General features: G+C 40.6%; 1 protein-coding gene across 1 annotated transcript; it reads right to left on the bottom strand.

The window, feature by feature from the left end:
* Nucleotides 1–2183: 2183 nt before the first annotated feature.
* LOC311045088 (homeobox protein Mohawk-like) lies at nt 2184–14304 on the bottom strand (the record flags this gene model as incomplete). The annotated part of the gene is made up of 7 exons (XM_084056896.1): nt 2184–2272; nt 2411–2514; nt 3137–3170; nt 8159–8521; nt 11127–11280; nt 12609–12768; nt 14027–14304. 7 exons carry the CDS (start codon nt 14302–14304, stop codon nt 2184–2186), a joined length of 1182 nt encoding a protein of 393 aa, XP_083913022.1.
* Nucleotides 14305–14476: the final 172 nt, after the last annotated feature.

The raw sequence follows: 14476 nt of genomic DNA, 5'->3' as shown, positions 1-14476 counted from the left end.
TATTGCCTTATCACTAGGACACATGCAATAGAAAGATTCTTTTGCACACTGCTGTCATGTAGCATTGTTACCAACCATACTTCATTTTTTTTTTTCTTTCATTCTCAAGTGTGAGGTTTACAATACAGCAACTTTTGTAATAAAATTGTGTTTTCTTTTTCTTATGTTATGGGTTTTCCTCATAGGATCTCTCTGTTTTCCTTGCCCAACAGTCTCTCTGGCAAGAAAGCAGTTGATCGGCATGGTCGGTCCATCAGTTTGTTGTGGTAAAGTAGGCAAACGGTCCTATAATCTTTACTCATGCCTTTTTAGTTACTTGCTCTCTGCATTTCTGTGGTGCCGTGGTCCATACCATGTCATGTTAAACATGCAGATTTTTCCACATACTATAGCATAATGTCACTATATCCCAATGACATACATTTTATTATTACAAAAGTTTAAAAAGCTCAATACCCTGTTCCCACTTATTGACAAAGGGAGCATTTTATCTGCGAGATACTGTGTTGCATTCTGTTTGAATTCTTCTGTCTGTAAAAATGCTGTTGATTTGTTTTGCATCTCTCTGTTCATGTTTTTTTTTTGTTTCATCACTTGCGTTTTCTCCACCTCCCCCCAAATCCATTTAAATCACATTACCAGAAGATTCTATTTGCCTTAACGTTCACTGACATAGTGTTATGACCTATCATAACGTGGACTTGTATTGTTTCAAACTGAAATAAACAATCTTAAAGACAGAACCGTGTCTGTGTGTCTTGTCAAAAGATGTGCGCTGCACCTTCCTCTTGCCGCAGTCTAAATATTATTTTATTGCCTTCATCAAGCGTAACCATCCAGTTTCCATGTTGCGTGGATGCCTACCTAATGAAACGCAGCTTACAGGGTTGGATTGGAGTGAGGCAGTCTTTCCATGAAAGCCTCGCTGATGAGTGTAGCCTGTTCTACATGCAAGACCCAAAACACTCTTTGCTCAGAGTGTCGCAGAACAGAGAGAGGAACAGGGAACAAAGCGGAAAATCCCGCTAAGCATGTTTTAGAAAATGATCCCGCGGGGCAGCCCGTGATTACAAGCTTATGTTCTGTGTTAGAACGCATACAGATGGAGTGGGGACAGTCCCCACCACAGCGCTCTGCACAGAGGCAGAGCACCAGATGTACTACTGAGACTTATTCATGTTCTCTGTTTCTTATATCAAAGGCTCCATTTACTGTACACCTGGATGTATCATGTGTTGTGTATCCGGATGAGAGAGAGAGTGTGTTAGGCCCCATTTCCATGCAAAAGCATGGTCGTGTCATTGATTATCCGGATAGCATATCCAGATACATACGCAGAATGCCATGTGAATACCAGGTGTAAATGAGCTCATATGAACTGGGCAATGATTTAACCCAGGTGGTGAGGTGATCAATGGAGTTGATATAAAGCAACCAACCATTATTAACCATTACTTTTTTTTTATATTCCCCCCCCAGATTAAATTATTTACCGTACTCATTCTTTGTTGGTTTTCACTGTCTAGACCTGGGTGTTCACACCAACCTTTTTAATGTCCCTGAAAAGATTGCCCACCCCTGATTTAACCAGTAGGCTACAGTATAGTTGTAGAGTTTTCATAAAATGCTAACATGATCATTATTATCTTTACTTCTAAATACTGAAAGCCAAAAATACAATATTGTAATATAACTTTTTCATTTTATCATTACACTGGTGGAATGTATTGAAATTGTATACTGTATAATGTTGAGACAAAATACATTACATTGGGTAATGGGTAAAGAATGTAAATCAACTGCGTGAAGAAGAACTGTTTCACATTTGAGTTTATTCAAATGGAGGTTTTAAATCTCAGTTCTGCAGGCATTGGATGATAATCCAGTCTCAAGTTAATATAACTTATTGTAAAAAAAATAATAATGGGGGTGGGGGATAAGGAAAAGTTACATATGTGCCAATAATAAAAAATAAAAAAGGAAGGATACATATATATTTGTTTTTATTTTACAATACAAATATGACCAAAACTGTCTAAGTTAATTACTATTATAAAATAAAGGTCTCAGATGCATGAGGCATATTACAAGGCACTGGTTGATTTAGCACCTGGTAAAAGTGCTGTGAAAACTGAGCAGCAATAAGACTCAGACTAAGACCGTTATGCTTACACACTGTTTGCTTACACACTGTTTATGAGGGCTACTTTGACCGTCTTTATCTCTGAGATGTGAGAAGACTTTTGGATGATGCGACTGGTGATGGCTGGCCCTGTAATAAAAGGCCCTACGGTGGGTCCCGCGGCGCAGATTTTTCCCACCACAGTGGCTCTGGTGATGGCGGTAGGTACTCTGGTGCAGGTGGTCTGACCCGCGGCGTTGGGCCCTCTGGTGCAGCTCTGCTCCGTGCCATGGCTCTGCCCCTGGGCCAAGTTGGTCAGAGCCATAGCAGCATGGATTTCCCTCCATTCCTGGTCCTGTCTGCACTGCAGGCCCCTGTCCAGCGGCCGGCAGCTGCAAACCAGACGAAACACAGAACCGGCATCAAAGAAAATTGACTGCGTGTGTGATGTGTCATTGAATGTCACTGACTGTAGTCAGTGGCATTAGGTGTAATCATTCTAGGCAACTCAACACAGCATACTTCTATTCACTCGCTTATGTCCTCGTTAAGCCTACATGATTATAGTAAATAATAATTTAGTACCCTCACTGTACATTTTGCACACTTCAAATGCCCGTTGCTTTTAACTCATCCTAGTTGATCCTATTAGGAGCAGTGGGGAAGTGCCATTTAAAGGAGTAGTTCACCCAAAAAATAACTTATTTTCTATCAATTACACACCCCATGGAGCCTTGAATTTATGGAGATGTTTTTGTTTTTATTTAATTCTTAGCCAATCATTTGATAACCGGCTGTCCCTCCGGTAGGAGACTCAAAGGAGACTCTTTGAGTCTCCTACCGGAGGGACTGCCGGTTATCAAATTATTGGCTCAGGCTCAGGCTCAACTACGGTACTCCTTACTCCTTTAATACAGCAAACTGGCTTTAAATTGATTGTAGTTTTATGACAGATGTTTGTATCGAAAAGGTCAGAGAGTTTGATGAGACGGAGGAAAGATTATTCACACTCACGTGTCATGTTCAGCTGAAGTGTAGTTCACTGTGTCTGAAAGCAAAAAGGTTCACCTTAGTTTGCAATACATCACTCAAGATATGCAGTACATGTTTCACCAAATCAACATCGCATGCAATGACCACATTTGATGCTTAACCACTTAACCCTATATACTTTGTTGACTGGGGTCCCCCAGGGGTCTATACTTGGCCCCCTCCTTTTCTTTCCTCTACACAAAACCTCTTCACCACGCTGGATGACATGCCCAGAATAGGGATGCTAGGGTTCATGTGTGGTTAAGTAGGATCTTAATTGTTTGGATGTTTGGAATTGGTGTGTGTGTGTGTGTGTGTGTGTGTGTGTGTGTGTGTGTGTGTGTGTGTGTGTGTGTGTGTGTGTGTGTGTGTGTGTGTGTGTGTGTGTGTGTGTGTGTGTGTGTGTGTGTGTGTGTGTGTGTCAGTGTGTGTGTGTGTGTGTGTGTGTGTGTGTGTGTGTCATATTATGTCTCTGATACACATGTTTGTATGTCTGCATGTACTGTATGTGTGTGTGTGTGTGTGTGTGTGTGTGTGTGCGTGTGTCTACATGCATGTGGGTATGTGTGTTTGCATGTGTCCCCCCCCCCCCCCCCCCCTCTCTCTCTCTCTGGGTGTATTTTACGGTGCCAGAGCGGCTTAACTCTGTGAAGTGGTCCAGTCTGGCTGCTCTCAGTTTCTCTCGCCAAAACAAATGCAATTATGTTTCTCTTGTGCCTTTGAGACGGAAAAATACCATATCTGTGTAGTGTCATGAACATAGGGACTGTGTTTCCAGGTCTCCAGAGCTGCACTAGCATCCATAAAGTTAGCTCAATGTTTTTCATTCCCGCCTCCAGTCTACCTCTGTGTTTTGACTGAGTGCAGGAGGAACAATATAATTCAGAAGAATTGAAATGAACAGTAGAGTTAGAACATCCCGCTGGAGCTATATAAAGAGAAATGGAAGTCAGTTAGACGTAGCCATCAGTATTAAGCCTACTAACTGAGCTATAAGTCACAAGTTAATTTTGTCCTCGTGCAATGCTTTCCATCAGCACTTTCACCGTTGAAAAGACCCCGATCTGTGGTTCTTTCAAAATGGACTCGAGTTACGGTTGATTTATGCAGATTGCGCAGCATGAGTTTTGTCGTCCTTCATATTCCTCGTTCTTTTATGGATGCTACATGTGATAATGTGCATAATGCGTAAAACATATTTTCCATTTTGATTTTGGAGTGTGACTGTGTTTGCCTCTTCTGCCTAGTAGATTGAGTCTGGTCAAAAGCTATTTTTCTTCAGGGAGTGATAGAGGGGGAAAATTACAGGCCAATGCTAGAGCATGCAGAATTCTGCCCTTTTTGATGCTAACAGCCTGAAACATCTCTGTCTCTGATTTCTTTAGCCTGATCTCCGCCAAGAGCAACTACAAGTTGATAGTAAATCATTTGGCCTCGCTTGCTTTCTGCTACTGAACGTCGCTAATCATTTTCCTCTCTGGCCACTAACATGTTTTCCCTTGGAAAGTATTTCCACAATGTTTCCTCTGCTGTATGTATTACTATCACAAAGAAGTAGAAGAAGAAGAAGAAGGAGAAAAAAAAACAATTTGTTTAACCACTGGCAAGTCTCAAATTTGCTCAGGAGGTACCAACTACAACAAAGTCTTGGCAAGTCTTAATGAAGCTGCTTCGTTTATGAGGTTGTACCTCTGCACCGCTAACCTCCAACCTCATCTGTCCATCTATTTACACACTGTATAAGGGGTGATCTCATAGGCCTACTCTTCAACCAACAAATCACATGTTCTTATGACTGCTGAATACTGAATTGAGAGACTAAAATGAAGCAGATGGTTTCATTCAGTCCATAAACTTATATAGGCCTACACCATAACAAACATGTCTTCCTAGACAGTCAATAAAACCTTATACTGTTGCGTATCATTCAATTGGCAACATAAAATCTGTCTTGTGTAATTCTCCTGAAACGATTCAGTCCATTATGGCCATGGGTGTTCCCTTAAGCCCTCAAACTCCCCTAAATCCATTAACTCCCAACGGTGATGACTTTATGTCAGCCTCGCCAGGGTGTGACATGGGGAACCACAGTCTATTCCCTAACATCAGCACATCATCATCTTCATCATCATCTGCTCATCTGAGGTATTTCAAGGCCAGAGGGCCCTCCTCCCAGCATGCATGTTTTCATATGAAACAAAATGGGTGGAAAACCGAGCAAGGTATGCGTCAAGATTAGTTTTTCTTCACTCTGCGTCCAATAAAACACGATTCCAGTCACTTTTATTGCCCCCCTGCTTCCTTAAGGGAAATCTGAACTTGATGTAAAGACCACGTCTCGCGGTCTCCTTATGCCCTGTGGTCAAGTTCAACGAAGTCTTAAAACGTGGTAACAAACAAGAATGTCTAGTAGTGCAGCTCCTCTTGCCAATGGGATTTTGGCATTTCCATAGCCATGTTTTCATACTGCATTCTATAGTGACACCAATTAATATTCCATCACATATATACGTGTAGTGACTTTTATTGTTCTCTCGGGTAGAGTATGAAGGTGTTAACGGTGTTAGCGCTTGTCATGGATCTGGCAGCTTTATTTTCCACTTTGCCTCCGCAGAGGAACTGTACACCATGTTGCAATCACCGATAATGTGACCAGTACACGGTAAAATCCTGAACTTAATTTAACCACTTTCAACCCCTTTTTTGAACATGTAAATTGCAAACATTAAAAAAAAAATCTGAAATAGCGAAAATAGCCAATCTACAAGCTCACAATGCCTGTATGTTGTCAGCTTGTAGATCGGCTATTTTCGCCATTTTGACATCATCGTGTCAAGACAATTTCTTTTAATGAAAGGGACCCCAATACACATGGGGAATTGAAAATGTCTAAATTGGGGAGAACATGGGGAAAAGCATGTAACAATTAACACGAGAGTGGGTCATGCCTGTTCATTTTGTGTCTGCAACTGTATCGCTCGCTTAGAACTGACTGAGGGGCGTTTCATTACTTTTAAAGCCAAGGTAAAGTGACAACTCTTGTGAGAGCAAGACGACCAACGCACATGAGGAAGCACACCTGCACTCTCAAATGTTGAGGTTGGGAAAAGCAAAAAAGGACATAAGTAATGTAGCTCTGAATTATCTCACGATGGACCCCATTGACAGTTCTGACAGTTGTTGCTGAGAATGTCCCTCACTGCCGTAGCAACAGGGTAGCCTACTCCATTTCTAACAGTTGGCAGAGGTCTCCACCTCTCACCCTGGGAAGAGTAAAGACTCAGACATTCTGTAATTGTCCTTGAGACAGGCTGGACATTTCCACCGTGGCACGGCGCTGTAGCGGAACAAATGGCACATTCTACAATATGGAAATCATATTTGTAACGTGCAACAGCAGCCAGCTCCGGCCCCGGTCCCACTTTAAAACGAGGAGATTTCAGCGCCTGCAAGAGTTCCCATTAGTAGTGAGTTTGTTAATGCTTTGGCTCTCAGTAGATTTAAAACGAATCAACCTCGTTTAAGGTACTGCACTGCTCCGTGTAGCGTCTCAGAGGGCACCCACGTGTCAGAGGTCCATTCCAACTTTGCTGTAACTTTATAATTAAATCTCTGTAAGCTTCTGACTTTCAGCTAAGCACCAGAGATCTATTAATGTCGGGGGTTCACAGATGAGCCAAGTCAAAGTAATTGCACGTTTAATTCTTGTTTTACTACACTCCGAGGCACGTTCAGATTTAACAAAGATGTTGGTGGATACTTAAATTGTCGTTTTTCCCTCGCAGCAGACATAAATCTATAGCTAACAAGGAAGAGACTTTTAATAACTAATGCTAAAAAGGAGGTGGCCAACTTCATCTCAGTCTGCCGGCTGAAACATAATGGCTTGAGAATATAATATTGCAATGCATTACAGTACCATGTTAATCACAATATTAAAATCATTTAATATTTGATGTGATATTATTATTTAATGACACTGACTATCATTTACAGCTAAGTGACAAGTAGTCTGTTTTTCCCCTTCAACTTTTGAATGGACCATACCGGTGGTCTTTCTTGTTCATCCCAACCAAACAAAGCATGCTGTGGTTTGATTGATTTTGTTGGAGCCCATTGGAATCCATTCGAGTATGAAAAAATCAACTTGCAGGGATTTTCTAGGGATAAGTAATTTAAATGTTTAAATGATGATCTTTATTGCATGGTTATCTTTTGTCAAAGTTACATTCTCGTTATGTTTTAAAGTATTTTAAAAGCAAAGACTGATTTGAAAAGTCTACCTGAAAATAGTGGAGAAAAGATTATTTTACAAACTAAATTGAAAAATACATTACTCAATTATTCAGGTAAGCTCGTTAATGTGGACAAAATGTAAACAAATGTGAAGTCTGAAAATAAAGCCATTAACAAGAAAATGGTTTGTTTATGGATTATACAGTATATTGTATGGCTGACGCTGTGAACAGATGGTCCGCTATGGTCCTTAAGGATCAATAACTATTTATGCTTTTATTTAATTTTTTTAAGTTCAGCACTTGGAGTTGCATGTATGACTTGTGCAAATAAATAAAGTGTGATTGATTGATTGATTTATTGATTGATTGATTGATCGATCGATATAAGGCTGTCAGTATTTGAGGGAAAATCATCCAAAAAAGCGAACCGTCATAAACCTGACAGGGTCGAGGCAAATGGCCGCACACCTTAGAGCCTGGGGTGCCACTGTCGCAAAAATTGCTTGCTTAGGGTGGGACAATGTCGGGTCTCTACTCTATATGTAAAGTTTCTTGAGACAACTTGCTGTGATTAATTTTGCACTGTCATACAATTGAATTGAATTGAATTGAATTGAATTGAATTGAATTGAATTGAATTGAATTGAATTGAATTGAATTGAATTGAATTGAATTGAATTGAATTGAATTGAATTGAACTGAACTGAACTGAACTGAACTGAACTGAACTGAACTGAAAGAGACAATGATATAAGCCCCTCCTCACCCATGCGGTAGACAAAGTTGGCCTCCGTTTCAGAGGACGGCGAGGAGGCCGGAGAGACGGCGTCATCGTCGTCACATTCGTTGGAGCTGAACGACTCCGAGTGGCTCCTCCTCTTGCGGTTCACCGCCATGTCGCCGGCGGACGAGGGGGAGGCGGCGGAGGTGGCCGCCATCACGTGCCGCAGCGTGTCGTTCAGGTACCTGTTCAGCAGGCTGCTCTTGTACTTGGACGGCGTGGAGGCGCTGTCGTCGCTATGGGCCGAGTCGGCCCTGTTGAGGCCACCGCCCTGCTTCTGGGCGGCGCCCGGCAGTGACCTGTTGAACTCGGACTGGCTGACAGGGACTTGCAGGGGACACCCCTCATCTGGGGAATAGAACACAAAATGTGTAGTGGTGTGGAAAGCGGTGTTGATTTCGTCGACTAAAACTATGACTGTCAAGTCAAGACTCAGAAAGGGAGCTTTGACTTAGTGGTGAGAGCCTAGGGAAAATCCTCTTCCTACTGGCCCATGTATAGTCAGAACTGAACTACACCCCTGCTCTACTACTGCCCTGCTCCACACTACATTTCCCAGAATGCAACAGCAAAATGGCCGCTCATTACCTGATCAGAAGCACCTGAAAAGGAATGGAGGTGCTCAGTCATACAAACACACTTCAAAGAGGAGAGAAGGAACTCCAAGTTCTACAAGAAGTTCAGCCCAAAGACGCCAATGGTTGGTGAACTGGTTTTATCCTACTTTGTTTTGCAATACTGCTTGTGTGTTTGAAGATGTGTCTTATAATGTGTTCATCTTCAACTGGTTAAGTTTAAATTAAGGAACCCATTGCAGCATTGTTGAAGGAACACATTGCAGCATTGTCCTCTTTGTGTTTGGAAAGAAAAGTATGAAATACAAAAGAATAATACAAAGTTAAAAAGGTTGAAATTCTGTATGATTTAAAACTACTAAAATGTAGAAAATGTATTAAATTACCATGTTATGGTTTATTTGAGTTAAGACTTCTAAAATTTGGAATTCATGAATTTGCCATGTTTAAAAAATGCTTAAAAAGCTAAGTGAAAAATAGCCGATCTACAAGCTTGTGTCTGCTATTTTTCCAATTTTTTTTTCCATTTAAAGGACTTAAAATGGTTTAGTCATTTAAAATGTTTATTTCATTTAAAATGTTTAAAATCATTTACTTTAATAACTTGTTTTAAGGCATTTATTGGTTAAAGACACTTTTGTTTGTCTAAGGGCTTTAATTGTTTTAAAGCATTTATTGTTTTAAGGCATTTAATTGTTTTAAAGCATTCATTGTTTTAAAGCATTTATTGTTTTGGAGAATTTATTGTTTTAGAGCATTTATTGTTTTGGGACATTGATTGTTTTAAAACATTTAATGTTTGAAACATTTATTGTTTGAAACCCTAAGTTTTGAAAACCCTGAGTTGTTTAAAAACACCCTAATTTTGTTGTAAAACGACAATGTTGTTAAACCTTGTTTTCTTTCTGTCTTTAAGGTTTACAACCTGACTGACTGACCAATCAACGAAAAGAAACCAACCAAAATGAAAGAGTTGGAAAAAATAAAGAAGTTGATTGAGTTTAAGACTGAGTTGTGTCCTTGTCTTGGGTTTGGAGCTGAACTGTGAAAGAACTTGACAATGACGACTTCCACTTACGAAAACGAAATAAAAACTAAGCTATGATGACAAATAAAATAAAAACTAGACTAAAATATTTGGGAGGGACTGGCTAGTGGAGAAGAGATCCAGTAGAACTAACATGACAAGTCATCATGGGTGCGCGTGGGTGTCAGACAGAAAATAGTTGATCTACAAGCTCACAACGTGTTGCAGCTTGTAGATCGGCTATTTTCGGCATGCAGCGCTGAGCTAAGTGAAAATCATTTCGATGCCATCACAGCCCACCAAAAATAAAACGCGTTGTGAGCTTGTCGGCTATTTTCTGTGAAAGTTTTCCCAGAATACGGATGCTGGGGTTGAAGTGGTTAAGTAAAATGTTGAGGTATTTTCTTCTTTACTTGAGTATGTCCGTCCATTATAGCCTACTTTATACTTCTACTCCACTACATCTCAGAATACTGAGATGACTGTGACTGTACTTTTTACTCCACTACAATTATTTGAAAACTTTGGTTACAAGTTACTTTGTAGAATTACATAATTACTACTGTTATTATGACCCTAGGGTCATTTGTGTAGTTCCTTGTGTCTTCTACCCTCAAATGAAGGGGTGATGAGAGTCTGATTGAACAGCAGCTGGTGTGAGTGGTGACTGAGTGGTGTCTGAATGTGATTGGCTAACTACTAGGTGGACTCTGCTGGTGATTGGCTCCTGTGTACAGGCCGTGGACTATAAATCTGTCATCAACATTTTCATCTGCATTCTTCGTTTTGACCAGCCTCCAAGCTCAAGAGCACTCTGTTTCTGTGTTTGTTAGCGATGTGCACATTTGCCAGGTTTTTTAAAATCCTCTTCAGTATAAAGTCTGGGAGTGTAGGGGTGGGTGGCCTTATTTTAGTTATCAGTTTGTTCCCTGTTAATCTTTAGTTTTTATTAGGTCAGATACAGTACTTATATTTTAGTTTTATTGTTTAGTAAAAAACGTATACTAAGTATATTTCTTTCTTTATTCGGATCCCCATTAGCTTCTGCTGCCCAGGTCACTTAGTCTGTCTGGGGTCCACATAATATATATACAGTATATACTGTATATAAATTATATATTTGAAAATAGCCGATCTACAAGTCGATCTAATGTCGTGTCCCACACAAATGCATCTAATTTAATGTTTGATGCTTGGGGTTTGCAGGTGGCTCAGCTTAGCTAAAGCAGACATCGTTCACTTGAAGCAACCTCATCGACTTCTATACTACTATAGTGAGGCATATATCTGCCGTACAACGATGGCATAATGTAGAGGAAATTAACTGGGACGATTGCGCTTCACTTCTCACCGTCTGAGTTGCTGCCATCGCTGCTCACACTCAGCCGCTCTGCGTTGCCCTGGATGTATTTATTGTACAGTTTGATCCTCAGGGCCCAGCTCAGGTCCGGCTGCCTCACTGTGTTCTTCAGCCTCCGGCGGGCGTTGGCGAACCAGTTGGACACCTATAGTACAGTATGCAGACAAGACAATAGTTATTTCAGGACAGCCATGCTAATCTCCTTGCTCTTCAAATGACAGCTGAAGGCTTTCTCTTGTGGCCTATAGCTGACTGAGCGTGTGTGTCTGTCTGTCTTGTCAGTCAGCCAGTCCGGGAGAGTGACAGATGCTCAGATCAGTCACATGTCTGCTTTTATCTCAACAAGAATCAGCCATAGAAGTGCTGGACATTGACCAGATTTATCAGGGCAGCATCGGCCTATCAATGCACATTCCCTGTGGCTGCTATCTTGATTACAGTACAGTACCATTTTAGTATTATTATAATGATCATGTTAAATGATCATCATGTTGTAGTGATGATATTGCACATGTCACGCCAAGATTTTGCTGCTTGTACCTGTATGAGCGTTCCTTTGGGGGCGTTCTACAATGGACCCTTGTAGGTCTGTAACTCAGAGTGTACAAATTGTTCCATTTGGTTCCATTTGTATACACTCTCTGAGTTATGGGGGTCCTTGAAATTTTGCACTCTTAACCCATTAAGACCGGGAAAGCATCTGTGTCATTTTAGATTTTAACCACTTTAACCATTATTTTATACTTTGGCTATTCAAAAATAGCAGATATACAAGCTCATAGCGCGTCACTTCGTGCCGTGCTATAAGCTTGTAGATCTGCTACTTTTGAAAAATCGTGAAAATGTGATATTTGAATGTACTATATATTGTTTAACCCATTTAGACCTGAGGCCGATTCTAAAAACGCCTTCTCCTAACCTAAGTTTTCTGAGAAACTTCAAATATTTATAAAAAAAATTACAACAAATGCATGTTGCTATATACTGTACATAGCAACAAGAACCCCAAAAGGGGTTCCCGTCCTGAAAGGTATAGTTACAAATAGGGGTTCCTGCCCAAAATGGGTTAAAGCGAACATTTTTAACTCAAATATTTGCTTCCGGGGGTCCCTGGAACAAAATATATTTTCTTTTTTTTCAACAATCTGTTTATTATAGTTACCAAGAAAGACAGTGGTGAAAGTGATCAAAACTGTAATGGAGCAGCAAAGCTGGGAAGTGTTACTGTAAATAAGACTTTCACCAAGACAAAACAAGAACTAGACACTAAACACCACATTGAAATAAAATCAAAAACAAAAGGACTGGAACAAAATATTTTGAGATGGGGCGGTCCGCGGCCAAATACATATCATTTTGGGGGTCCTTGAAGTTTGAGCACCACTGATATAGCAAGTTTTTCAGAAAACTGTTGTTTTTAGAATCGGCCTCAGGTCTTAATGGCTTCACAATCACTACACAGGTTCAGCTCACCTGTACAAGTGTCATGTGAGAGCCCAGAGCCAGCAGCACCTTCTCTGTCTTGGTGGGGTAGGGGTTGTCCCTGTGTTTATACAGCCAGTGTTTCAGGGGTCGCGCCATGTCCTGCAGCGCCTGTCTCTTGTGCCGAACTTTGACCCCGCCAAGACGAGACCTGGAGGAGTTTGAGGATGAACAACCGTGGTGTAATACATTTACTCAAGTAGTGTACTTCAAGGTACATTAAAATGTCATTCATGCGTACAATTATGTGAGTGAATATTGTACTTTTTACTCCACTACAATTACTTGAAAACTTTAGCTGCTAGTTAGTTTTCAGATTTAGATTATTATTACAACACATGCATTAACCAATTAAGATCTATTTTAAACATTGGCTATTTGTAAAACTTTTGAATACTTTTACTTTTGTGCTTAAGTATTTCTATTTTCAATGCCAATACTTTTGCACTTTTACTCAAGTAAAAGTTTGAATTTGACCTCCAACAGAGTACTTTGTGGTATTGCTACGTAAAAAATCTGAGTACTTCTTCCACCACTGGAGGTCAACACAGAGGTCAACACTCACCACAGCCTCCTTCTGTCCTCATTTTCTTTCTTTCTGTTGCTATGGCTGTTTGATTGTTCAATCTGTCTTAACTGGTGTTTAGTACTAAGCAATTACTTTGTAAAAGTTACTTGATTTGTGATTAAAAGAAAAGTTTCTTAAAAGAGGTATTAACCATACGCACATCGACAGTGGGTGCTGGAATAAAAACATACTCAAGTTTAAAGGTAGAACCCGTGCACCGAGCTACAGTAAAAGACAAATAGAGATGTCTTATCTTGTGTGGGGGTAGTACCTTCAAAATAAAAAAATACTCTTGCCATTATAAATGTTATGCCTATTGTACCCCACATGACCAATAATCACAGGTATTACCTGTAACAAACAGTTTATAATTCCAAAGAAAAGCTACAATATTCTGTCATTAACTGAGAAGATATCATTACTATACGTAATGAGGTTTTATTTAAAACATGTTCTACAGTAATAAGTTCCTTACTATTTAGTCTATGACATAATTATAAATTACATATCGCCGCTATCGGTCAGAAACCTCCATATTTTATCTCAATATCTGAACTTTTTGTGTTTTTTTGTAAATGAATGCCCTACTTGATCATCCTACAGGGTTAAACAAAAGCATCAAAAGTAGCAAATACACAAGCTCCAAACGCGGCACGAAGCGGCACATTTTGAGCTTGTAGATCTGCTACTTTTGAATTTGAATCCAGAAAAGTAACACGTTTTGGACATACAGTATGAGGTTTCCACCGGACAGAGACGATACATAAACAACGTAATTTGTTGATGATTGTGCCGTCCAAAGATCGCCACATGTTCCAAACGTCAGACATGAAGTGCGTACCCAAATCTTCTGTACTTGGTCATTGTTGAGCTGTGATCAGCAGCAGTGTCCTTGCACGGCAGACAGCCTGCGCTCTGTCCATCTGTAACACCGGTCTGTCCGTTGGTTATGTCGACACAGGTCAGCCTGCTCCTCACCTCTGACCCCCCCCTGCTGCTGTCCTCCGTGTCGAGGAGCTCCTCGCACTTCATCACGGCGCCTGGATTCATTCCCTGAGCCCAAGAGTTCTCCCAGTCAGCAGGTGCATCAGTGGACCTCCATGTGTCACAATCGGACATGGTATGCTCCCATCGTTTCTGTGACGTATAGGTGATAAAAGGGGGTGATTCAAAAATAATAATCTTAAAAGGTCTCCTCGGTTTATGTCAGCGGCGCTCCCCGAGGCCACCGCAGGCACAGGTCTCAGTCGTATAGACAAGATGGATGTGATTCCAGTCCGGTGGTCACCGA

Source organism: Gymnoscopelus microlampas, assembly GCF_963454915.1.
Source record: "Gymnoscopelus microlampas genome assembly, chromosome: 5".
NCBI lineage: Eukaryota > Metazoa > Chordata > Actinopteri > Myctophiformes > Myctophidae > Gymnoscopelus > Gymnoscopelus microlampas.
This window is presented reverse-complemented; position numbering and strand designations above follow the sequence as displayed.